This window comes from Chroicocephalus ridibundus, chromosome 2, assembly GCF_963924245.1.
Source record: "Chroicocephalus ridibundus chromosome 2, bChrRid1.1, whole genome shotgun sequence".
Classification (NCBI taxonomy): Eukaryota; Metazoa; Chordata; class Aves; order Charadriiformes; family Laridae; genus Chroicocephalus; species Chroicocephalus ridibundus.
Window position 1 is genome coordinate 24,387,652 of NC_086285.1, and position 26,534 is coordinate 24,414,185.

Sequence of the window (26,534 nt, forward strand, 5' to 3'; positions counted from 1 at the left end):
GTGATTTGTTCACAGAGCACTGGACTCTTGAAGTCAGTTGACTTCATGAATGCTTCGCGTGGGCAAGTCAGATCTGTAGGTCAGCCGTGACTTTTATTCTTGTCGCTGTTGAGTGACTTGATCAGAGGTCAGTGCTTCTGGGTGCAACAGTTGCATGAGAATCCATTTACTGATAGAGCTTCATCTTGTAGACTGTACTTAAGTAAAATTGCGATTTTACTTAAGGAAGTTTTGCTGCAGGATGTTGCCAAATCTCATCTTATTCCCAGGTAAAGAAGCTTAAGCAGGTGCTAGAATATTTATCTTAAGCTGTGTAGACAGTATTTATTTCTAAAAGAATAGGCACAGGTAATTTGAAAGGTGAAACAGCTTTAAACTGTAGATAATGCTTAGGATCACACTTGCTGTACCTTACAGAGTCAGTAACCCAAGCTACTTCTGTGAATGCTACGTGGTTAACCCCGTAAGTGACTGATCTTAAGAGAAGTATGCTCATCAATAGCTGTAACGGTTTACAAACTTAATATATGCTTAAATTTCTTAATAGTAAGGAAAAGAATGACAGTATTTTGCATCTGGTCTGCATCTGGTCCTGTGCAGAACCAAAATCAATTTTGCTGATGAAAAAAAAAAAGCTGCATAAGAAAAAATAAAAGTATTTGGTTTGTTGTTTATAATTCCAGTGGGGTGCTTTTGATGCCTAAAAGTTTGCTGAAGAGTAATCTAAATAAATAAATAATCTTGCTTTCATGCTGCTGTTGTGTACTATGTTCCAACTTTGGATTTACAGTTCATATTTATGGCCAAGCTTAAAGCCCTTTGAAAGGGACATGCTGATACAGCCTAGTCCCAACCATGCATGTATGCCACTGCAATAAAGGCAAAATTATTTAAAAAAAAATGCTGATTTGGTTGAAGATCAGAATGGTAGTGATATAAGAAATACCCTTTGGTTTTATGCTCTAACAGGGTAATGTCTATATCAACACTTTCTTTTAAGGTGCAATTCAATCACACTTGTGTGTCCTGCATTGTGTTAAAGATTAAACCTCGATACACTCTTTCCCTAAGTAAACTTAAGGTAACTTTTAACAGAAAACATTCGAGTGGTAATGCAAAAGCATCTGGTGTTACTGTCGCAGACCAGCTTCATCCATTAAAGAGCCTTAAGAGTTTAGTTTGTTCTTCATTTAGACTTGAACTGTGTGTTGGAATTTAACGTGGAAAATTGGTGATTGTGTATGGGCAAGCAAAGTGACAGATTTTCTGAGATACATAACAGTGTCCTTGTCATGGATGACCTTCAAATTTCTGTAGCTGAGAAGATTTTATGCCATTAAGAAAGAGAGCATGAGTACTTAGCCAGAACCATGGGTATGGCAGAAGGCTTGGTCCTCTGTATCTCTTTTCACCACAACCCATTGGAAGCCTGTCTGATTGCATTTCAATTTAAAAAATCAATTGAAAAAGAAAAGACCATCTGCCATTATTATTATTGCTGAAATGCCCAAAACAGCCCTCTACACCCAAAAGATCCCATTATGCCCTTTGTACTTGGTACTATATGAAATTACTGAGGAAAGAGTTAATCAAAACCATTAAAACCTAAGGATCAATTCAATTCAATAGTATTTTTATTTGTGGGAAAGCTGTGCACGTGTTCCAAATACAGATGTTCTGAAGACAGGTCCCTTATTTATCTATTGCAGGTAGATCTCTTTTGCATGGGTGTAGGGGCCCTGGATTGGATTTTCAGTTGTCTGAATTAGCCAATTTTTGTGGTGTTTATTTGTTGTAGAGAAGCTTTGGGGAAGAAAGAAGAGTTTAGTCACCACGGAGAGAGTATCTTTCTTTCTGAAGCGAAGAAACAAAAGATTGACTCAGAATTACATTTAGTTCCTGAAAACAATTTTTAGCTGCTTCCTTTTTGAAATATTTAAATTTTTAAAATATATGGACTTCTTAAACTTACTTCCATGTTTCATTAGTATCTGTTTATTAAATCACTATTTACGTTTCCTGCTCTCGACAGTGGGATGTTCTATGATGGAAATCATACTTACCTTATTGAGCCAGATGAAAACTACACTTCAGATGTAAGTAGTCTTAAAGTCTGCTGTGTTGTTTGTTGAATACCGACATTCACGGTCACAGGGTAGGCGTAAGGCTCTGGGACTAAAGGGTCATCCCCTCATTCCCAACTCATTTACCTCATATGTGAATCCCCGTCATCACAGACAAAAGTAGACCTCCAAAATTTAGGCAACGCAATGTGTATATGTGTGTACTCTGCAACACTTGGATGTAGAGCAGTGCAGCACCGGAGGGTGACTGAGTCCCTTGGAACCAGCAGGAGAAGCCTGTGAGTGCTCCATCCCCTTCTCTGGCACTTCCTGCTCCGGATTTGTTACATCCCTTTCCTCCTGGTTTGGCCTTGACTCCAGTTCAGCAGCTCCTGTAACTCTCATTGATGTTCCCTGGGCAGCTCTCTTAAGCCTAGCTCTAAGCGTGCTCAGACACTCCTGTTGATGTACTCAGATATTTCAAATAGAAGATGATTAACTGTGGCATTAACAATCACATCACAGTTGGGAAGAGTGTAGATTAATGGTGCCTTCCAACTTGCATGTTCACTAGTCTAGGTCTTGGGTAACAAGGACCTTTGGAACTGTCTATTTAATGCTCATGAGACAGATTGGTTTGTCCAGGTTTAATACGTGCAATTATTTACTATTTCAGGATGACTTCCATTTCCATTCTGTTTACAAATCCAAGTTGTTTGAATTTCCTTCGGATGACCTGCCAACTGGTATGATTTTTTTAATATTCATGACTTACTGACATTTTTTAGCGTAAGGCCAAATTTATTAATTGTACTTGATAGATAATCTTCTGACAGTATATTGTTTATTTGTATATCTCTTCTTTTTCCCCGACTAAATAAAAAAGCACTAAAAAAAAAGAATCTGAAACACTGAAAGCACTGAAAAAGAACCTGAAGTGCTGAAAAAACCCTGAATCCAATGAATCAATCATCTTCTAGACCTTCATGTTGTGACGTATGCTTCTCTTAACAAGTCATACAGTTTATGGAGTGCCTTACAGCCTAGTAGTTGAAGAAAGGGAAGGACTGAGGTAGCCTAAAGATAATGAAAATAAACCCACATTGCCAGTGGTTGATAACTTTTCATGTATTTTTCCTATTTTGAGGTACAGGGTGAGTACCATGGTGTGAGCATAAGCCTGGGAGATAAGAACTTGCCAAATATCTTTGCTGTTTAGTGACTCTCTCCATCTCCAGTCTGTTCAGCATCTTTCACAGTACTGGCTATAGTGCGGGTCATCCATTTCAGTACAAACGAATTTGGAGGCAGAACTGCTTTCAGGTGCTTGTAGCGATGAATCCCCACAAACAGTTTATATTGTGTGTGGACGGAAAAGAGGTTTTTAAAAAAATGAGTTTTTATCTGAGAAGCTGGCTTGTTAATTGAAGCTAAAAGTGCAGTATTTATATGGCATATCCCCATTCTGTCAAGGATTTGCCAGTTTTACAGATGCATTTTCCTACACTACAAAATATGTCCTAGGTAAATAAAACTGTCCTTCATAGACACTGTCATTTTGGTAGAAACCACCTTTACACTAATTTCTTCAGGAAAGTTAGAACTGTCCAGTCATCTTGTTACAAACTATTTGTCCTACGGTAAGGTTGGATCTGGGATCTTAGGTGCTGGGTACTGCACATGAATGGGTCCTTCGCTGGAGCACAGTGTGTGCAGGTTTGCTAGCTGTTAAGCGAAGTAAAATCATTCAGAGAGCTAATGATAACAAACAAGGGAAATTGCTACAATTGGGTCGCCTTGATTTCAGTTCTGAGGAAGGAACATTTCTGAGTCTAAACAAAACAGAATCCCAGCTTAGTGCCTCACGTCCTCTGCTGATGATTGCCCAGACAAGGTGGAGGAGGCGTTGGGATGCAGGGGCAGCACAAAAGGCTCATGCAGTGCAAGACGTTGACATCTGTATCATGAAGCTCCCTATGTACATGCATCTTAGACATGTTCCGTGGTTATTCCCTGTACTTGTGGAGATGGTAGTGTAATGAGAACAATTTCTTGAACATAAGGCCAAATAATAAGTGCATCTTTTATCACACTTTCTTGAGGATATGTCATTTGAAAGGTCGGAAATAATGCAACCACTGCCGAGTTTAAAATAAATCTTCTGTGTCAGGTTCTTAAAGCAGGAGACTGCTAAAGCTGGTACTTAGTAGATATCTGACAGGTGTCTTACAAGATTTCCTAATAGTGAAATTTTATGTTTACAATATTTTGGAATAAAATTATTTTCTGCCTTTAAAATTATGAAAAGGAATTCATTGCGCGTATAATCCACCAGTATGACCTCCACCAAAGCTTCTTGATTTTCAAAAAACCTATCAAAATAGGGCTTCAGGTTTGTTTTTTGATTGTTTGCTTGTTTTTCACAAAAATCCAGGTAATGCCTGTAGAGTTTTGATTTCACTGTAGATAACAAGTAAATATTTGCTGGCTGTGCTGTAGGAAGCCTGGCATGTGACAGTGCAAGATGTTGCCATTAGACTGAATTAGAATCACGAGATTGTAGAAAAGGTTGAAAAGGAGATTTAATTGTAGAGTGATAGTGATCTTAATTATACAAATATTTGTAATGCGGATAAGAGGTACAAGGTGCTAATCTTCTATCACTTTATGTTTAGGACCCCATATATGGAGAGGTAAACTTTAACTCAGGATCTGCTCATGCCCATACTTGTTTTTGTAAAACTTCTTGGAAAGGTGTTTCTGAGGTTTGTAGTGAAAGTTTCAGTAGATGCAATGTATTATATCCTTACTAGGAATCCCACCATTTTTCTTTGTGATTATTCAGTTTATCTCTGTCTTTAAGTCATCCTCCATGCATAGCCACAGCTCCAGAGGATGAGAGCAGTCCGTGCCACCTTCTGCTTCCCCACCCTTTTCCCTGTGCCCACAGAAGCTCTGTTGTTCTTCCCCCAACCTGCTGCACACCCTGTCCCACCTTCTCCTTCGCTCCTCCCACATGCTGCCCCACCAGTGTCTTTGCTTAGCACTGCCTCTTCCCTGCCAGTCTGGAGAGTGCTGGCTGATGTCCTGACTTTTCTTTTTCTTCTTTTTTTTTTTTTCTTTAAACAATGCTTGCAATTAATTGCTGGTAGTATTGTTGTGATTGCTTTTTTTTTTTTTTTTTTTTACGTACTACAGCAGAATCATTATTATTAATAGCAAGCACTGTGCTAGGTTATGTCATCAGTATTTCTTACATTCCTCATTACTCTCATAATTTATCAATTTGCCCAGCCTAAGGAGGTCTTCCTTGATGTCAAGATTTTCTTCTTATCTTTAAAAGAGTCTATGTGTAAGCTAAGATTTCCACTCAGAACTGTGTTAGGAATGGGCTGGATGTATCATCAGCTTCAATATTGATGTTAGAAAGGAAAAAAAACAAGTAATAAGGATTACTCGATATCAGTGATAGTAAAAGGGCGCACTATATTTACTACAGTTCCATAGCAATGTACTTTTTACATTCTTTTGCTCCTTGGGTATTGAAAGAAAAAAGGAAAAAAGAAAGCTATTGCAGAAAAGAGTTAATCGTACTGTACTTTGCAATGGTCTGAGGAGGTAATGAAGAATTTAAATTAGGAAAGCCTGAATGGATGACTTTGCATGCTTAGAGCATTTGACGTCATAATTTAGTTGACTGTATTTTTTCTCACAACCTGTATTGAGACATACAGTGCCCTGGCATGGCCTTAGACAACGCTATGTTATTGAAGGTGTTGTTTTTCAAATAATGCATAACAGATGTCATTTTCTTTTGAGGTCACTTGAAAGACATGTAGGTGTGGTGCTTAGGGACATGGTTTAGCGGGACTTGGCAGTGTTAGGTTTATGGTTGAACTCAATGATCCTAAGGGTCTTTTCTGACCTAAATGATTCTATGAATCCTCATTATGCTTTTTCAAGGTAATATGTTCCCATCAAAATTTCCACTAGGCTTTCTCAGCTGTCTAGGTTTCCTGTGATTTTGATGGTCATGTTCTTTTGCCTGAGGGTTCTTGGCTGGAAATGCACCCTGCGTGAATTCATGTGTTAATGTGTGTTAATGTGTTAACATTATTGGCTGCATCATTCCATTCTAGAGATGACTGACTTCCGGTGGTAGGTAAAATGATTGCATTTGCTGGTAAAGTTATCTGAGACTCTATATACATATTGTAAATGATTATTTTTCTGATTGAAAAGTTGTATTTTTACCAGTCTCATTAAGCATAATAGAAAATATAAAATCATAGGTTGAGAGCCAGTCGTGTGGCACTAGAACACAGACTATAAATCAGTAAACATATGTAAAGCATAATCAAAAACAAATCTATAAAAAAATTTTCAAGATTTAGTTTCTCAGCATTGCGAACTCTAGAGACTGCAGGTCTTTCAGCAATATATAGTGACCCTTGGACGTGATTTAATTTATTTTAGGTTCTTTTTGTAAAGAAAATCCTCAAGTGCACTGGTGTAACCATGAAAACATTTTTAAGCAAAAGGCCTATGATTGTCCAGGCCCTTCTGTAAAAAGATATCTGCAAACTTCACATACCAAAATGACAGCATAATCCCCAAGATTTAGCCGAGACAATACCAGTTAGCCATACTTTGCTTTCCTGGTTTGTTTTTATCAGTAACAAGCTGCTCCTGGTTAAAATTAGCACTTATGCCTTGTAATGTTTTGTCAGATGGGCAATTCAGCTTCTTGTTTTAAGGTTTTGCTGATATGGCAGCCCTGTCAAATTCCTATCAGCATTGGTTTTAATCCTCATTAAGAAACTGCACAGTTAATGTACAGCAGGTGGGAGGTGGAACTGTGAGAAACTTTCCTATCTCACTGCCGAAAGTGGACTGTTTAGGATTTTGTAACAACCAAAACTTGTGTACAAAAGTATGTGAACTGGAAGTCCCTTAATTTACACAGTCTCTATCGTATACTAACGACTAGTCTGCAGGACTGATAAAATCACTCTGGAATACTGAAAGAAGTTTTCAGTCTCTGGAGACTGAAAGGATGTCCAAAGCTGGAGGAAATACAAAAGAGAGGACAAAGAAAAAAGACATTACAAAATAAGCAACTGCAAACATTTAATTTATGTGTCTCAAAAAAAGATGATCTTGGGGTTATGTGAATAGTAAACATGTTTATACAAGATAAAGAGATTTCTGTTGTCTAGAGAGGAGTGAGGCAGGGACTAGTAATCTAAGATAAAAGATGGAAAAATACTTCTTGGATGTTTAAAAGGGTGAGAGCAAGTATTGTCTTCTGCTTTTAAACATTATAAGCATGTGTCCCTTTCCGTGAGTGGCTAGTAATAGATTTGATGAAAGGGACTTGGCAAAAGAATAAACTACTTGGTGCTTATGATTAGAGACTGAAGAAATTAAAGACACAGGGGGGTTAGCAGGGAGGAATATTGTATTGATAGTGAGCATTGCCAAAATCTTAAAAGGTTACTCCCAAGTCTAACATACTTTACTTTGTAAATATAATCGTCTTAAAGCATTAATTCTGCCTTCCGTGCTCTTCTTATTAATTTAGGTAGCTATTGCAACAGCTCTGTGAATGTCTGCTGAATTCCCGAAAATGTGATTCTCTCCATGGAAGCACTGTGCTAATAATACTATATGCCCAGTGTTGGTGAAGTTTTGGCGTAGAACATCTGCTGCGCTTTCTGAAGCGTGACACCCACAGATCATCTGTTTCAGCAGATCCAGATTATCACTAGTGGGGTTTTTAATAAGAACCGTGTTACTGGGAAGCACCTGTAACATTGCCTCCTTTCTAACTGGAAACTTGAAAAAGGGAGTTGTTACCGCATCTGCTGTGCAGAAGAATGCCATGCTACTGTCATGCGGCATCGGGGTCGCTAATTCTTGGGCTACGTTCTTGTATACATTCGATTTATTTGCCTGTGTTTTCTGCTTAGAGTTCTGGCAAATGAATACTACGTCACAGAAGTTTGTTGTAAAGCCAAGACACAAAAGAAGTAAAAGGCAGGTATGTGCCAATATGCTTATAAGTAATATGCCATCAAGTTTATTTTGTGTCTGCTGAATGAATTTGTCCAGATGGAGTCCTGCTGCTGCTGCTGGTTTGGCATGAGGTCTCTGTATCAATAGAGCTGTTACAAGAAGAGGTATCTAAGGCTGACAAAACATTGTTGGGTTCTCTCAGACATTGCTTACCTGGCGAGTTATGAAATTGTTAAACAAACACTACTAAATTGCAATCAAAAAAGTAGCTAAAATATTTTCTCTCATTTTGAGTATAGAGTTTTCTCATCAAATCCCAATTAATGAAACATCTACAAGTATTTTTATGTTGCAGTGGTGACAAGTAGCTGCTCTATGTCACTTGACTTTGATTTAAAATAGATATTCTAAACTGAGAGTTCATTCCCTGTTTATTAAGGTGGGGGAGACAACTTAAGTGCAAGTGTTTTGTCTGTACCCTGGAAAGATGGCAGCACTTGTTTGCATTATAGGAATGGAGCTCAAATGATGGTACAGGTCAAAACAGAGCCTGGCCACGGGGGCTGAACAGTGCAGGCAAAAAGGAAATCCTGAGAGCCGTGGGAGGGGAAGATGGCTTTAACATCCCTGACTAATGTAAGCCTCTCAGAGGCAAAAGAGAAGTGAGAAAGACATTGGAGAAACTCCAGAAGTCATTCTTGAGGGTCTTACTTTATATCAGGTGGTTTGCTTCCTTTCAATAAACTAGCCATTACTCTGTATTTTTAAAACATAATGATATAATAACTCTCCTGGAAAACCCAGGAAAACAAGGACACCATGAAGAAGCACAGTCGTAAATGTTTCTAAATGCAAAGTAAGCATAACATGGAGGTGAGTACTGCTGTCATTGTGTGAATCAAGCACACAGTCTCTTTGAAAACAAAAGTTTATAGGTGACACAACCCATTTTTAGAGATATAGGCCCCACTGAGGATTCTCTGTAAAAAAAACTAAACTTGGGATTAGATGGGTTGAGACTCGATTTCATTGTTTAAGGTGATATAAATGTCCTGGCGGAGGTGAAATAATTTTTTTTAAAAGATGCAAATAAGCATCTGAACTTTCTTCAATATCTGAGACCAGAATTAAGATGATAGAAAAAAATCTATGTGTGAGAAGTTTGGTTTCTGAAGCTGTTTATAGTTATCAGTTACACTCTGTCTGTATTCTGTTAGACTCTCTTATGGTTGTACTCTCTCTGTAGGTTCGTCAGATTCCACGTAAAATTGAAGAGGAAACAAAATACATTGAGTTAATGATTGTAAACGATCATCTAATGGTAAGACTGACACACTTCAACATCTTACGATTATCACCAACATCAAATTGTCTTAATTGGTCCACAAAGGATAACAATAAAGAATAACATATGGCCAGAATAAATTCAGTATGCCCTTAAGAGAAGAGATTATGGTCTCATTAACCATTGATGAAGTTGCTTCTGAATTTTGGCAAGGTAATTTCACCAAGAATGCAACCAGGCCTGAGTTACGAGAAAGGAGGGTGATAAATTAAAGCTTTGTGTCATAAAGTAACTAATGTCATTGCGACTTAAGCTGATGATTTTCTTTCTGGCTTTCTTGAGCACTTGTCTTAGTTACAGCCACTCAGCAATCAATAATGCAGTTATTGCAATTGTGCAGCTGCTGTTGACAATGGGAGATTGTGATAGGTCCAAATCAATATAGAGAAAATTATTTTGTTAAGCACGTATACTTTCTCTGGGAGAACATAAATAGGCTCTTTAATGTAGTGGAAACAGACATAATAAAGTTTAGTGTATTAAAGAAAACTCAGGCTCATTCAAGTGGGAAAAGGCACAGATTTATGTCAGCGAAGATTATTAATAATTAATGAAAGGAATATCAAAGGAAATGGTGACTTCTCCATCGCTTGCAGTCTTCAAATCCAGACAGTGTATTTCTGGAAGATGTGGTGGTGTCAAACACAAACAATAGGATTTGATCTTGAAGTAACTGGGTAAAGTTCAGAGAGTGGTGATGCCCCTCCGACTGGTAACAGTAGTTGATTTTATGGTCCTTTATGGCTCTAAAATCAAAATTTGTCTATACATTTTATCTGCTTTTTCTGTGATGTGCAGCTTCTCTCAAGCAATACCCAAACTGGCAGATATAGGCATCAGAGTGTAAAAGGAATGTGCCACTGTCCTTTGACACTGTACTCCTCTATCAGCTCAGTTTGGTGAGCATAGCAATAAATTCTTGCATTAAAATGGACAATACTGGACACAGAATTCCCTAAAGCTGTGCCATTGTGTTTGATCTTGAAGACGTGAAGCCACAGCTTTCCCCCAGGACTTTATCTGTCTGGACTGATTCCCCCCAAGGACAACGTTTCCTAATTTTGCTTAATTATAGCTACTGTGAGAGTCAGTCCACTGAAGCAAATGCCAGTGAACGTCTGTGGTCGAAGAAGCCAAATAATTTTCTCCTAGGAGAAGGAAGTGTCGTATGCTCTGGGCTCCTTCCCATCCCACGGCCTGGGCTAGTACGCGTGTGTATTTGGATAACTCTCTGTGCGTGCAAGTAGATGTGGCACTCCGGATGTATTCAGTGTGGAGCTGACACCCTGCAGAATCAGAGCCATTTCACCGTTCACCCTCCTCAGGTGCTCCCAGAGGGAGCAACGAACCTCACGCTTCTTCCTCTGGTCTGCAGAGCCAGCTACATCCCACCCATCCCCCTGGGCCACTCACCGCGGCGAGGGGTGCGGTGCCTTCCTGTCTGCCCCCTCGGCTGCTCATCCAACTCTTGCTTCCATTCAGGGAATAAAGCTTTTAAAATCCAAACGTTGAAATAGGCTTATAAATTAGTATAATGAAAACATTTCTGTAGGATGCTTAGAGAAGCTGGAGGCCTAAAATTTGAGGTTTTAGCTGCCAATAGAGACTTGAATAATACACTTATTTCCCTTTGTTCCTGTGCTTCATTTTCCATTTATTTTGTAGCTTTTTCATTTCATCCTTTCTACCATTTTTAGCTTCACAGTCCTGTCCTGTTTTTTAGTAAGTGCGACATCCTCATTTTTGGTGGTTTTCCCCCATTCCTGCTTGAAAGCATGCCTTTCCCACCGCCTAGCTGCTAGATAATTCTTGTGACTAAAAGATCCGAACTTTCAGAGAATATGGACAACTTTCATTCCAAAATCAAGCGCCATGTGGCATAAGATGATTAAACATATCTGAAAATCTCAGTCCTTTTGTCCTGAGTTCTTCTAAGATAATTGTGACTTTCATACCTATAGTTCTCATTTGTAAGTGTTTCTTTCTGCAGATAGGAGTACCTGGCCAGCTGTCTTCAGTGTTACCTTTATAGCAGTGTATTATAGAAGTCAGTAAAGGTGCCATTGCAGTCTGATTGCTGAAGTGTTTTGAACCATTTACTGTGGTATTATGCAATGTGAAATTGTACATCCAGAAGACACCTTAAAAGAGAGAAATGAAAAAAAAAAAAGGAAGTCTGATTGATAGATTAAAACACTGATGCAGGCATTCTTGGGGTAAAACCTCTGAAGAAGTCTCAACTATGGAAATAATGTTGCTAATTTCTGTATTGGCATTTGGAATTAACTTAAAAATCACCAATAATAAAGATAATAACAGTGTGTTCCTGTTTCTATAGCGTTTTTCAGTAAAGATCTTAGAGCACTTTCCAAACAGGAATTAATACAACAGCTGTATAGTATGCGAAGTTGTAAAGTATATCAGTAATGTGTGTTTCTGAACAACTTTCTACTATTGCTTATTAGCATTACATTCAGCACAGGAGACTGAACCTTGCACAGGGGTTTTATTGTTGATGTAGTTGCTTTTTACTTCATGCGTTTTTGGAAATGGAGTCTGTATATGTAACTTGTCTGTTTGTTTTGCAGTGCAAAAAGCACCGCTTGTCAGTAGGCCATACAAACAGCTATGCTAAATCGGTTGTGAACATGGCAGATTTAGTAAGTATCAGTCAACTAAATGTTCTTTTACGTGCGAGATGAGTCATATGATTCTCCTACCGATAGATGCGGGAGTTGTCAGTTCATGGTATACCTAATAATAACATATGTGAAGATCACAGATTTTCATCTAGAACCACAGTCAGCCACCTATAAAGCCTTTGTCTAACATAAAGCATTAGAGGTATTTTGTGGCTTCAAACATTTAGGTATCCTGATGGATCAATCACTTGAGCCTGAGTTTTAAAGAGCACCTTAGGTATGACAGTCTTTAATACAGGATCCCTATGTTGACAACCAGAAACGCAAAAGACAGGCTGAAATTCGAATGCACTAAAATTTCTCCAGAAGCAGTGCGTTAGAGTAAATAAATGAGTTAGAATAGGGACATACAAGTGGGTTATGCGGATTGTATTTGTGGCGCTAAATTGGTGGGGCTGCTGGTTCTTGCACCACCAATTGGTGGGGCTGCTGGTTCTTGCTGGTTCTTTTCTCACCCCAGAAAAGTATTCCTAGAAAAAGAAAAATGTGGTTCCCACTCTTGAAAGTACTTGGTGTGGAGTGTTAGCCCCCGGAATTGAAAGGATCGCCCTTTTTTTGTGATTCAGCCAGCATGGGGTTAAGTACTGCTGTAGTGGTGTATCCCAGTTAAAACTGGTTTATAGATCACTGTTTGGTATAAGAGCCCTCGTGTGTCACTGGGGTGACCTGGACGTTATAATAGACCCATTAATTCTAAATCTTTGAACTATTTTGAATGGTTCTGTAGTAATTTTTCAAAAATCCCATTTCCACTCTATGCACCTCTGCCTGTGTAGGACCTGCAAGGGATCTTTCTGCAGAGTGAGAGCGCTGATTGAAGAATTAGGTCTAAAATTTAGATTTTACTTTGTTTTCATGTTTGTTTCTTGGTTTTAAGGGAGATAAAATCACCTGGGAGAACCTAAAGTTTGGTAGAACAAGCTAAATATTTAGTTATGTAAAAATTTAAGCTATTACAAAAAAGGGGTAAAACTCACCTTTATTCTATTTGACATAATATATTTGTTCATTCTGTTAATGTACTAGATATATAAAGAACAACTTAACACCAGGATAGTATTGGTTGCCATGGAAACCTGGGCTACTGATAACAAGTTCACCATATCTGAAAACCCCTTGGTGACCCTACGTGAGTTTATGAAATATAGGAGGGATTTTATCAGAGAGAAAAGTGACGCAGTTCACCTTTTTTCGTACGTAACCTCGTGTGATGTTTTTATTACTGGGTTTTATTCTTTCCTTGGGGGTTGCTTGTCACAAGTGGCTGATGCATCTCCTTTCTGTTGTGTGTGTAATCCACGATAATTCAGAAAATGATGTTTCTGATGGGGAGGTGGGGAAAAGTTAATGCACAAACTGCCTGCCAGTGCAACTAGAGTTTTGACTCTCGTTTTAGTTTTAATGTACTAAGCCCGAGCTGCATGCGCTTTAAGTCTTGGTTATTCTGTGCAATTACCCACTCTGCAAGCGCAGCTGCCTGGAAGGTGATGCATGGTTCCACCTCGGAGGTTAGCTTCTTCGTCAGTAGAGCATGAACAGCCCCATTGTATTATTTAAAAGCAGAACATTGGTTTTGAAACCAATGAGGTTTCCTGCTTAAAAAGCACTATGGCTTGCTTTACTTTGTTGAATGATCTGCATGCTGCAGGATTACTGAAGTGTTGCAGATCCTGGACACAGTTCGTTCTCTGGAGAGACATGTGCTATAAGAAGAATAAGCTGGGAGGAATGTTATTTTCTCTAGATCTCTTGATTGTTTTGGAAATAAGACTGATATAACAAAATACATCTACAAAAATAGAGGAGAAGGTTCATGGTTGAAATTTTTGATCCACATGAGACAGGCCATATGAATTGCTCTGGAGTCCTTATCCCTCTCTGCTGACTGTTGTAGGAGCCTGTATGAATAAACTTAACCTAAACACCTCTCTTTCACATGACTCTGGTAGGGTGCCACGATCCAGCTTCTCGGAATTTTTGCACGTGCTTTATTACTGTCATTGACTTCTCCCATGAAGACAGCTAGTAAGATCTGCAAGTGATGCTTGCAGATTTTATTTGTGTCTTAGCTCTTCGTCTGTAAAATGAGAATCAGGTTTTCTCACATCCTTTATATATCTTCTCTGGTGATATTGTAAGGTCTTTGGGGGAAGTCTTGTTCTTTTGAATGTTTGTGGATTGGCTTGGGCAAAGAGAGCCCTATGTGCCCTGTGACTGGCACTCTGGGTATACCCCTGTAGTGCTAATTCCAGTGCTGTCCATAACACCACCACTGATGTTTCAGGAATTGCATTCATAGACTGTTCAGAAATACCAGTTTCTGAAATTGTGTCTGTGAGTGAGATGTGACTAAGTTGGGAGGTGAGGCTGGCTGGTGTGATGGTACACTGGTTATAAATGAACTTCCACTTTCAACACAGTTAGTGCATTGTCTAGTTTCTTAATGTGTTTCTGTTTTCCTTTGAACAAAAAACAATTTGCTGCAGATTGGATGGATCAGTACTCTGAAGTGGAGCAGAGTATATTTTGTCTCCAGTAACTGGCAGTCGTTCATGCTGATGTGGTCAGCACCAAAGAGATGATTACATTTAGTCTCACAGTGCAGCTGTCCCCTGGATAAGAAGGGCTGCAGTTCTGGGAGTTTTCACCTACCTCTGCATCAGGGAGCCGCTAACGCATCTCCCTTAGAGTTTTGCCACATCAGCATTGCCCAACTAGACACATGTGTTTTGAGTAGTCCCCCATGCCTTGGCAACACAGTGGCCTCTCCTGTGCTCTGCCTGTACCACGTGCCAGCAGAAGTCAATGAACATAAGGCTGGTGAGATTCAGGTGGTTTGGCAAAGTAGTCCCCTCATGCTTTCTTATATTAGATAGTCTGAGAAGGAGGAGAGAAGATGGTGTAACTTCTCTGGAGATAATTTGTCATGTGAGGTTTGTGGGTGGTTATCTGGTTTTCCCCATATTTTTTTTTTTTTTGCATAGTTTGCAGCATAGTGGTGGCAACCAGCAAATGCCAGTTTCTCATTTGGAAGTCATAAGGGTAAACACTGGGATGGATAGGTGCAAAACTCACGGGCTGAGCAGGGTAAACTTTCTCTTCTTTTCCTTTTTGTCAAAGGGGGAGTCGATTTCAGAGCAGTCGGAGTGGTGTAGCCCACACTGGTGGAATCTGCTCCTTGCTTAAAGGCGGAGGTGTGAATGAGGTAGGTGGGGATACTGGCATGAGCAAAAAGTGGTGGAAATTTGTCTGCGCAGAATTTATCAGTGCAGACATGTTCCTCGAAATATCTTGCTGCTTCTTTGCTGATGAAGAGTTTTAGTGCAGCTCTTTAGAAGGGATGTCTCAATGAAGAGTGGTGAGTGAATAAAGTCAGATGTGGACTCAGATAAACTTTTCAGCAGATTCTGCAATATCCTGTCATTCATACTTGCAGCCACAATGGCAAGAAAGAAACAGACTTTCTCTTACTTAACTTGTCCATAAGCCAATGTTTAGTTTTCCTCACTTGTCCATTATCTAGCTGCTCTGAAGTAAGAACTCTAACACTGTGTATCTGATTTTGCCTTTTATTGCCTTAAAATGAGAAAAGCTTCACTTGTATCTGAGATACCCGTACATCACTAATTACTCTTCCTGCCTTGCTTGTGTCTTTCAGTTTGGAAAGCCAGACTTAATGGCAGTTACTCTGGCACAAACTTTGGCCCAAAACATTGGCATTTTCTCAGACAGAAGAAAACTTCTAAGTGGTAAGGTTGTTTGCTTTTGCACTCTGTCTCAAGAGAAAACGTTAAAAGGTGGAGGATCTTATCAGTGTCTCTCTGATATGTGTTTTTTCCCCATGTTTCTAACAATGTTGGAATATTTTACTTGTAATAACACAAGGAGAGACTGTCATATTATTAATTTTCCTCTATTTAAATGCTGTGATATCCCTTTGTCCATAATTGCTGGCAGCACCGGTGTCACCTTTTCATTAAAAATAAATCATAAAGGTGTCTGCCACAACCACGCATTTCAGGGAGATCGATGTCACACCCACAGACTGAATAGCTGCCATTTTACAGCACAAAGGTAGAAACACTATTAGACCTGGGGATGATGAAAAGCCACCTCAGTCCTGTTATGTAGGATGGTTTTGACAACATAGCTTTTCCCCTGTTTACCTTGATTGAATTCCTCTTGTAGTTTACCCAAATCTCCTGTTCTTCTTATAGATTACCCAAATCTCCTGTACATGCCACCCTACTGCTACCATTTATATGCTGTAACCTTGGTATTCGACTTCTTGGTAACCCCTATTTACCTCCGATGCCTTAATTCAGATCCCGGTCCTGCGACAAGCATGTCACCCTCCCTGCTTCCATGTTATAGGAAGTCCCAGCACATGGAGAACAGTGCATGATTAAAATATTATAGTTTTAAAACAGTTTAGATGTTGGGGTGCTTAGTTATTGGATCATGCATACTATGTGGTTTACATTTTAAAAATGTTACCATTTTGAGTAATAGAACTTTGCTTAGGTGAATTTTGTTTTCAGGCCCTGTAAAGACAATATAAAATGCAGAGATACATCTGCATGTAAAGGTTTTTGGAGTTTACTTAATTTTATTTTGAAAAATATTCAGAAATGTAGGATGGATACTCCATGCTACCAACATATTCAGTATTCATTTTCCAGCTGCATATTATTAACCTGATACAGGGGCCGGGTAAAAGTGGAAATGGTTATAGCGGTGGTTCCCTTTCTTATGGCTGAGCAGAGGGGCCGGGCACAGTTTTGGTGGGGAGGGAGGAGAATGCAACTGTTTGGCAGAGACTCATTTTCTTTTTAATTGTACTTTTAAAACAGAACTAATAAACTGATATTCATGTATTACAGTAAGACAAATTGCAGAAAGAGAAAGGTAAAAGTATACATGGAAAGCATACGTATAGAAATAGACAAAAGTGACAGTTCTGAGAGCAAAGGGCTGGGACCAGAGCAAAGCAATCCCAGACAGGCTGGCAGGGCAGGAGGGAGGGCTGCCTGCTGCCTGCCAGGGAGCTGCCTGGGGAAGGGAGGCAGGCAAGGGAAGGCAGGGAGAGCGGAGCAAGAAGCTGCTAGATCCTGCTGTGCTGGCTTGTGTTTTCTACGTGTTTATTATGCATTTTTGTGTGAATTATTGTTTGGGTTTGTTTTTTTTCAAGTGAAGATTTCCCCAGTCACATTAGCGTGGTAGTAAAGTGAACTAAAACATTAGAAGAAGGGTTAAAATGGTTCTTCTCTTTTTTTTTTTTACTCTGAAAATTTGGAAATCAAATATCGTGACACTGGAGAAGGCAGGAGAGCTGACTCATGATTGGCAAGTGCTGGAGGCTGGCCCTGTAGTTTCCCCTAACGTCACTTTAAGAGAAGGAAAGAAAAACAGGACGTATTTTCAGTGCTCAGGATTGCATAGAATCATGTACAGTTTTTGAAAGGAAGCTTGTCAGCGTGCACTGATACGCTTAAACTAAGGGGTGAAATAAACCAGCAAATTATTCTTTTCAACTTGTATTTAAATATGAAATGGAATTGACTACAGTGTGGTTCTTGTGATAAGAAATGTATTATTTTGGACTCACAAGACTCAAGATGTAATTTTTTTTTCGTGTTATTGTCAGGTGAATGTAAGTGTGAGGACACGTGGTCCGGATGCATAATGGGAGACACAGGGTAAGGCATTTCAACTAGAGGAAAGTCATGTCCTTCATACAATGACGTAAATGAAAGGCGTGAAAATGTTTGCCTTCTGTAGTTCAGCAGAATGTGAATCATGTTTCAGAAAGTAAGGTATTAGCTATCCAACATATGTAGCAAAGACACTTTCAAATAAATATGAGAGTGAGTGAGTTAATGAGACGATCCGTGAGGATTTTTGGTGACTGTTCGTTCAACTCACAAAGCACAGGGCTCAACAGCCAAGCCAGGTCATTGCAAAAAAGCAGAAGCATGCTCAGCTTCTTTTCTCCTGCGAGTTTGCTGTTGAGTTGTTGGAACAAACAGTGACACATCCTAATTCTTGGAATACTGTTATCGAATTGCTTAAGTATGTCTCATTTTCAGTGTTTCTGTTAAATCTTTCATCTATATCATTTTTTATCCTTCCAGTTTGTGTGACAATGTCAGAAAAAGTGCTCCCATTGGAGGCTGAGTATGCTTATGCCCACATGTAATGTCACTGGCGAGATTTTATCGAAAGACAAGTGAATCAGCAAATTTTTGCTGCTAGATGAAGTTTGATGCTTTCTAAAGTGTGTATTCAGACCTTAATTCTTCATATTACAGGCCTGACTTCTGTGATATATATGAATTAAACTATAGTCTAGTCTTAGAAAAAGACCGTGCTTTTTAAATTGGTTTCAAACTGACCTGCAAAATTACACAGTAGCTTTGCGTTCATAACAATCTTGAACAAAAAAACCCCATATTTTATTGGAAGCTCTTGGGAAGTGTGAATGTGTGCCTTTTTTACCTTGTCTATCTAAAAACGTACCAGGTAGGATTTTTCTGATTTTTCGTATGTTAAAGAGCCAATCTGAGAAACATTCTTGATTTTTGTAAAAGTGATTCCTTATCTAATGGATTTCTTTATCTGAAATCCAAACCTTTCAAACAGTTAGGTACACAAAAAAAGCTTGTATTTACATAGCTTATTGATGAAGGATGGTGAATCCTACATTCTGTGTAGTCTTTAGACCTAAATCATAAACACTAGAGATGTAAAATACCAAGTATGGTTTGCAGGCCATCACTTCTGGCAATGTGGAATTATTTTGTATAGCACTTCCAGTAGTATTTTTTTATCCACTGACGAGCTGATACAGGAGGGCCCTGGAGACTCCAAAATCTGCTTGAAGCATAAGTACTTTCATGACTGAGGACCTAAATATAAATATCACTTAAGGTACTTTGGGAAAAATTCTTTCCCCGTGGAAAGATTCCATGCAAAGATTCTCTGCATCATATTGGTTTTAGGTGGTGCACTGTGCCCTAGGTTGGCACTCTGTGCTCGAATGAAATTTATTCAGTAGGGCACATGAGAGAGGGAAGCTGAAATGTCAGCTGATGTTTGTTAGAAGCATGTTTTAAAATGTCATAACTCTATTCTATTAAAATTTTGTTGACCGGAGAGCAATTTCATCTAAGAGGGAAATGCACTATGAGCAATCTTTGTCTCCTGCGGTATGTACGGGAAGAAATAAATGTATTTCTGAGATGAGGCCAGTTAGTGGAACAGGCCATGTTTATGAGAACTACACAATGTGTAATAAGATTTGTGGTATTTGGCATGAAATAACTTAGGGAAATGTTTTAGACCTCTCCTTTTCCGTGAGTTCCGTGTCACTGTTGAAAGTTCTTTCTCATTTACTAAAATGATTTACAAATTAGATAGAGTTACAAGCAGATTGTCACTTTTATTCTGAACAGTGTGGTTTTGTACTTTTTCTAAAGTATAACATTATAGTTCTCCTCCTATTTTGAAAAAAGAAATCATTTTTATAGTGTAAAAAGCACTATAGAAAGTAATCCTGCTACCTTTTTTCTGTGCAGGTATTATCTTCCAAGCAAGTTCTCCAAATGTGATATTGAAGAATATCATGAATTTTTAAACAATGGAGGTGGAGCCTGCCTTTTCAATAAACCAACCAAAGTAAGCATTAACTTATTACTGAGTATTATTTGTATTCTAATTTAGGTGAAACCAAGAAGAATGACAATGATAATGTTGGAGAAGAAAAACCACCTGTAATTTCAGTATTTCTGGTTTCCTCTAGGTTATAAATTTTCTGCGGAAATATGAGTGAAAGTAGCTGATTTTAGTTCATAGTAGTTTGGAAATGATATTTAAATAAATTTTTAATAAGTAGTTTCATGTCCAACAGAGTTCCCACAGGCTTTGATCTAGAACCATCCCTCACGCAGTTTGTTCTGAATGTTGTAAATACAATATGTTGCTGAATTTATTTGCTGAGGTTTCAAGAGGTAAACTTTTGCACAGCTTGAATTCTAATTTGCATTGAACTGATGTCTTTTTGGTACAAAAGACAGGAAGCTGAAGTAGGATTGCTTTTATTTCATGCCTGTTCCAAGACACAGCTCCTAGAGCCTCTGCAGGGGATGCACTGCTGTGCAGCCCAGTGGCTTTGCAGACTACAAGTGGTTCCGATATTCTCCGTGTTTGGAGAAGGCAAAGTTTTTACAGTGGCTTTCAGAACAGAGTTTGAAAACTGGGACTAGTTTTTCTAAAGCTGGAAGAGGCAGAGCAGGAGAGAAAGCCTCGAGGAGTGGGGGACAGACACTAGTAGAACACATGGCTGCTGGGCGCCTGTCACAGGCCTCATTCCCCAGGAGCTGCCCACATGGTCTCTGTCACCATCACCAGGGTCTGTCATCCTCTGAACCACACGTCCTGGGAGAGAAATGTGTCTTGTGAGAAGTGCTCGGATCACCTTAGCGCTGTGTTAGGTCCTTCCAGGCCAGCGCGTGTGGCTCTGCGCAGCCCTGCCTTGTGCTGGGTAGTCACACAGATGGGGAAGGCTGGCAAATCCCTGCTGGACCCTGGTCCTCAGTGCTACTGTACCTTGCCTCGTTTAGGAGCGTCTGTTAACTCCCTAAAGGTCTGGGGACAGGAGAGCTACAAAAGCATCCAGACCCACTTAAGTGACTGACCCATCACCTCCAAATTTGCCTCTAAAGTACGATATCAGAGGTCTTGCTGCATGAGTCCTGGAAATCAGGAGAACTGGGGAATATCTCTTGAGATAGTATTCGCCTTTTCTTTGCTTGTCTTGTCTCAGTTTTGGCCTGCTAAACAGGTATATTCATGTGAAGAATGCAAAGAGTATGAAATGATTAACTGAGATATTTAAGGGAGATAAATACAAAACAAAGCTAAAGAAACTCCAGCCAAGATGCAAGCACTTCTACAATGGAGGATTAGCAGCAGGGTTTCGGTATCTTCCTGCTCCATGTACTGAAGCATATGTTAAAATGTAAAGGAATCAGGATAATGATCTTGACTCTTTTCTAAATATAATTAGTGTTCTCCTCTATGTAATGTCTGCCTTTCAACAAGCAAAGGAAAGACAGTCCAACATGGAAGAAAGACTTGTTAACTGAGGTGACCACAGATGTAAAAGAGAAAGTCAATTGTGGAAGTGATGCATGTTCCTCCTGGAGCGGCTGAGAAAAATGGCATGTTCCAACAACCACAGAATTTCAATAAATGGTAGAGAGGGGAAGAGAAGGCATCAAATCTGGATGAGCTAACTCTGCTTGTCTCTCGAGGTCTCCTTTTCATGGAAGAATGTATTATTAAAAGTGGAGAGAAAGCACTGTAATTTGTTAAGAAGATGTAAGATTTCTCATTCTTTAAAATGCAACTGCATTCTAGAAATTTAGAAACTTTTTCCCATCTCAGTAAAGGTGGAGAGAAAAATTGGTGTTTTTTATTTCTTTGCTGAGTGACTTGTTTCCATAGTGTAATGTGTCTTACTTGGGCTTGTTTTAGCAATTATGTTCATTAATGCATCTGTCACTTGGCAAAAAACAATTACTGTCATCTCCATTTAGATTGGAAGCATTTACATTTTTTTCTAATGGCATGTGGAAATGTGAAGTTAGATGTGGAAGCCAGGGTGATTTGGACTCTTTTATATGGTGGTGTTTGTGGGTTGTTTTAAAGTTATTGTCAATGGATGTCTGTCTGATTCACAAGGCTGTCAAAGACACATGTTTCCTAGCAAGGGTGGTGAAACACAAACTTACTTTTGCTTTTCGAGAAATATGAGATAAAGGAAAACTGATGTGACAAGGTGCAGTGTTCAACAGTGCTCCGCTGTAAGATCAGCTGCGATCCAAAAAACTGCATCAGTGACAGCTGGAGCGGATTGAGTGTATGTTCTTTTCAAATGAACGGATGAATTGTATGACCTTTGGGGAAAAGTTATCCAGTTTGCTTTTCGGGTTGTTTTCTTCCATTTCATATTTAGCTGTCCCTATGTACTACAGCAAATTGCCCCAGTGTTTTAAGGCAGGACCGTCTGTTACTGCCATTTACTTGTTTGTATTGTGCAGCGCATGCCTAGAGATACTGAAGAAGTTAAGATGTCTGGAAAAAATATGTAGGAAACAAGCAGTTTTAACAACTCTTTAATAATCCTAAAAGATAATTACTTAGTTACATTTAATGTTAAATTCTACATATGCATTTCATGCTGCAGTCAGATTTCCATTTCAATAGAGGGATCTAATAATAACACGTCAGCCTGTGCCACAAGCCTCAGGCTGGTTTGTGGCACAGTGAAGTACGCAGGGTGATGCTCCATCCTGTGGGCTACTGACAGAATGGCAGCAGCCAGACTGAAATGCATCTACACTGCAAGCGATGTACTTGTGCAGATGGCTCATAAGCAGAGTGTGGTTTCTGGAACGATCATAGTTTAATTGGAGAGCTCAGGACAGCCTGCAGAATTTTAGTCTTGGTGACACACATCTATGCCTTCTCATTTATGTAATAAAAGCTGCTATTATGTTTTTTTACGCCCAAAGGAAAACAACGTTTTTTTTTCTTTTTGAAGAATTACCTTTAGAAATTTTAGGAAATCGCTAACAATGAAACTGCAAAGAACAAAGTGTAAAATGTCCATTAAAAGACAGCATAGTATGGGTCCTATGTAAAAAATGGTGAATGAATCTTGCCTCTGGGAAAGTGCTACTGCAAATGTACAGATTTAGACATTTTAAGTTACAGTTTGGGGGAGGGGGGGGGGCTGAAGGGAAAGGGAGGAAACCTTACTGGCTGATACTTTCTCATCTGCCTGTGACACATGCTTATGGAAAACTTCTGAAAGTTCCAACTATGGTACAGAAAAAGTGAAGGAAAAAGCATCTGACTACAACAAAAATGTGACAAAGAAACCCAGCCTCTCTCTGCATTTCTGAGCCACGTGTTCCCAAAGGACAATTTTTCTTATGGCTGTTCCATCTGAAGGTGTCGTTCGGGCTTCAGCCTGGTACACAGCTCTCATCACTTGAATTCTAGAGCAACAGCAATTGCAAACTCTGTGACAATAATGATTTTGTTGTTGTTGCTGTCACACCTTTTGCGTTGATTGTGGCTTTTGCTCAGACTGAATTTGCTGTAAAAATGGCAGTCATTCACCAAAGACGCTATGTGACTCATCAATATTGCTGAACTAGTTCACAGCATTGTTAGTTCTCTACACTTGCTGTTTGTGTTGTTTCTAGTCTGCTTCTCCCTGAGTTGTAGGTACTGGTTTTTGGTTAATGCCTTTGGAGTGATAGCTAAAAAAACATTGTACAGAGTAAATATGACAATGATTCCCTTAGGAGAGACATGCCCGCTGATTTCTTACTTTGCCCTGCAGCTTCTGGATCCTCCAGAGTGCGGCAATGGCTTTGTGGAAGATGGAGAAGAGTGTGACTGTGGGACGATAGCAGTAAGTGCAATGTACTTTAAATTAGCAACTAGATTCTCCAGGAGATGGTGCTGCCTATTACTGCTGTTAACATTAAGTGGAGGAAGACAGTAGTGTTAAGGTCCTATGGCAAAGGATTCATCATTTCTTACCTTTTCCATCATGTTTAACACAATGTGGGCCAGAATTTTTATTTTATCATCACACATTTTTTATCACAAGAATAATAGTCATAGCTACCTGTGCAGAATTGGGCCTTAAAAGATGTTAAAGAAAGTATTTTCCTAGATGGGAACATCACTCTGGTCAGTATTAAAATGTCAGTATGTAATGATAGACACTGTGAAGTTAAAAAAATAATTTCCTGTGTTGCATAGGCAACAGCAACTTCATGCTCCACAGTGTGTGCCTTTTTCTGCCTTGAGGTGCCTAAAAGCCTGGTTAAAAATCTGTTCAGGTAGCGTGCTAAGCTGAGAAGTTGTAAGAGAGCTTGGGGCTCATCTGCTTTTCCCATGTATTCTGTTATAAGTGTGTGTGTTCCTCAGGAGTGTGCCAGCGAAGGAGGAGAGTGCTGCAACACTTGCACCCTGACGGCAGGCTCCCAGTGCAGCAACGGGCTTTGCTGTCGCAAGTGCCGGGTAAGGGCAGTGACCTTCACTGCAGCATCCTGGAGGGAATGCATCCAGGCACTGCAGCACATGTCTTTCCTTGCAGACCTTCTGATTATTTTTCTGAGAGCTTATCTTTTAAAATTGGCTGAAAACTGGTTTGTCTGGGGCTGTTCTCTGTCTTTTAAGCTTGGCTTCTTGAAGCAGGGACTGTGATCAAATGCAGAGGTGAATTAAAGCCTTCCAGTTTCAGACAAGTTTGAAACCGGTTGAAGTTACACGAGGTTTCATTAGATGTCCTTGTTTAAGCACGCGCATCCTTACCCATGTGCCACTCCCAGTGCCTTACATGTTGCTCTGGATTTGCCCAATGAGACTGAATGGGAAAATCGTACCACAGAGGGCCTGAGAGAGGGATATAGTTAAAAAACAACAAACAACAATGCAGCTAGCAGAATTGCTCAGAAGCGTTCATCTAAAAGACACCTGTCTTCAGTTTCAGTTAGGTCTGCCTGTGTCTCCTTACGTTTGGACTGACGGAAATCCCATTGAGTAAAGGGAATCAAGACTTACATAAACTATAGGATATTCTTCCTGATATATCAGGAAATAGTAAAAGGAGTTTAGCCAGATCTTGGGTGTAAGGGAGCCCAGCTAAATATAACTTCAAATAGTTGTTTATACTCATTTAGTAATAATGATAATTATTATTAATGTTATTAAAACTGTGGTGTACTATGTGTGACATTTTTATCTTTGTCTGCAGGCATTTGAGGGTTTAATTTCCTTAGGAGGAACATCAGTAATAACTGTGGACCACGTTCTTGACTTAGTGCTCATCCTAAAGTTAAAAAAAGAAAAAGCACAGACTATGCTAGAACAGATCACATTTCCCCTAAGCACATTGCTTTTTTTAATGTAATATAAAAAAATAAGCAGATTGCCAGTGTGGGTGAATTTTGTTCAAATATCCAAGTCACATAGGCACCATATTAAAGATTTATCAGAAAAAAAATAAGCATCTGTATACCTACATTATTTTTTGCAAATGAGATAAGGGTTCGTCTACATACAGAGTCGTGAGGGTGAGATGATGAAGAGAAAGGCAGAATTTTGCAAAACACATGTCCCTAGGAGGTGTTAATCAGGACAACTCAAAAGACAGTTCCCAAACTTGGGGTTACCTTCCCCTGTAATACCCTGCCTGAAAGCAGGAATGAAGGAAGAATTGCAACCAAAACGTGGTGACTGTACATCCCAGCATCCTGTAGTGTTTCTGACAACATTCCTGTCTGTCTGCATTTCCAGAGCCTGGTAGGAAAAAGATAAGCTAAAAGCTGAGAAAGTACCAGAGTCTAGCTTTTCCACTGATGTGTGCCTGTTCACACCAGCTGTGGAATTAGCAGTTGTCCCCAAAAAACCCTGTATGTGCATACAGTTCCAGAAAAGTCACAGAGCTGCCAAATGAACTGGGTGTCACAGACTTAAGAAAACTTTCAGGGAAAATAAGGGATCTGCACTAACAATTGCCACTTACGGGCTGTCTTCCTCCTTTTACAGGTCTTGAAAATTAGCACAGAAGTCTTTAACCAAATGCCTAGTTAGGTCACTGATATGTTTTTCGTTGTTAAATATCTGGTCACTTAGAAAATTGCGTCAAACTGTATGGAATTCAGTACATTTATTAATAGTTCCTGTTCTACAATGGAGCATTGTAATAACTATAGTATTTATACTCAGAGCTTTGCAGTGTTCGTCATCCCTAGCAAGTAAATCAGGATCACTTTCCCTGTTTTATAAAGAAAAGTAAAATAGTCACAAAAAGGCACAATGACCTGGTCAAGATAATGCTGCAAGCCACTGCAGTATTGGTTTGATGAACGCCGGAGGTCCTATGTCCCAGGAGAGCACTTATCCTGCTGGGCCCCACACTCGAGGCACTCAGGAGGAGGTGTCTCAGAGAGTGGTACCACTTGCACCAGTAAATGGCCAGTGGCTTGACAGGTGCCATGTCCACAGTGGGGAAAGAAAAATCTTCTTACTTCAGTCAGCACGTGAAAATTTCCCATTTTTTATTTTAGTTAAAACTGTGAAGAAAAAAAAAAAGGCATTTAATGCAAGGTATGGAGAAACCAAGACACTAATTTTCTGTCCTTTTTTTCCAGTTTGAACCTAAAGGAGTTTTGTGCCGAGAAGCAGTGAATGATTGTGATATTGCAGAGAACTGCACAGGAAACTCCAGTCAGGTGATTTTTATATCTTCTATCCAGGAGATGAAAAAAACCCACCTTTAGTCTCTCAATCACTATGAACGTTACCATTTTGTGTAGT

The 26,534-nt window shown here is 39.4% G+C and overlaps 1 protein-coding gene across 6 annotated transcripts in view; it reads left to right on the forward strand.

The window, feature by feature from the left end:
• Positions 1–26,534, forward strand: part of ADAM22 (ADAM metallopeptidase domain 22) — a 136,779-nt gene that overhangs the window by 79,469 nt on the left and 30,776 nt on the right. For 4 of the 6 annotated variants that reach the window (XM_063324791.1, XM_063324787.1, XM_063324789.1 and 1 more), the window contains exons 6-18: positions 2,033–2,096; positions 2,740–2,809; positions 8,036–8,106; positions 9,328–9,402; positions 12,015–12,086; positions 13,155–13,321; positions 15,249–15,333; positions 15,787–15,877; positions 17,776–17,827; positions 19,706–19,805; positions 23,545–23,616; positions 24,141–24,233; positions 26,369–26,449. In XM_063324791.1, coding sequence (XP_063180861.1) covers positions 2,033–2,096; positions 2,740–2,809; positions 8,036–8,106; positions 9,328–9,402; positions 12,015–12,086; positions 13,155–13,321; positions 15,249–15,333; positions 15,787–15,877; positions 17,776–17,827; positions 19,706–19,805; positions 23,545–23,616; positions 24,141–24,233; positions 26,369–26,449 — 1,093 coding nt within the window. The remainder of the gene's footprint in view (positions 1–2,032; positions 2,097–2,739; positions 2,810–8,035; positions 8,107–9,327; positions 9,403–12,014; positions 12,087–13,154; positions 13,322–15,248; positions 15,334–15,786; positions 15,878–17,775; positions 17,828–19,705; positions 19,806–23,544; positions 23,617–24,140; positions 24,234–26,368; positions 26,450–26,534) is intronic. The other 2 variants (XM_063324790.1, XM_063324792.1) reach the window with 1 other exon arrangement.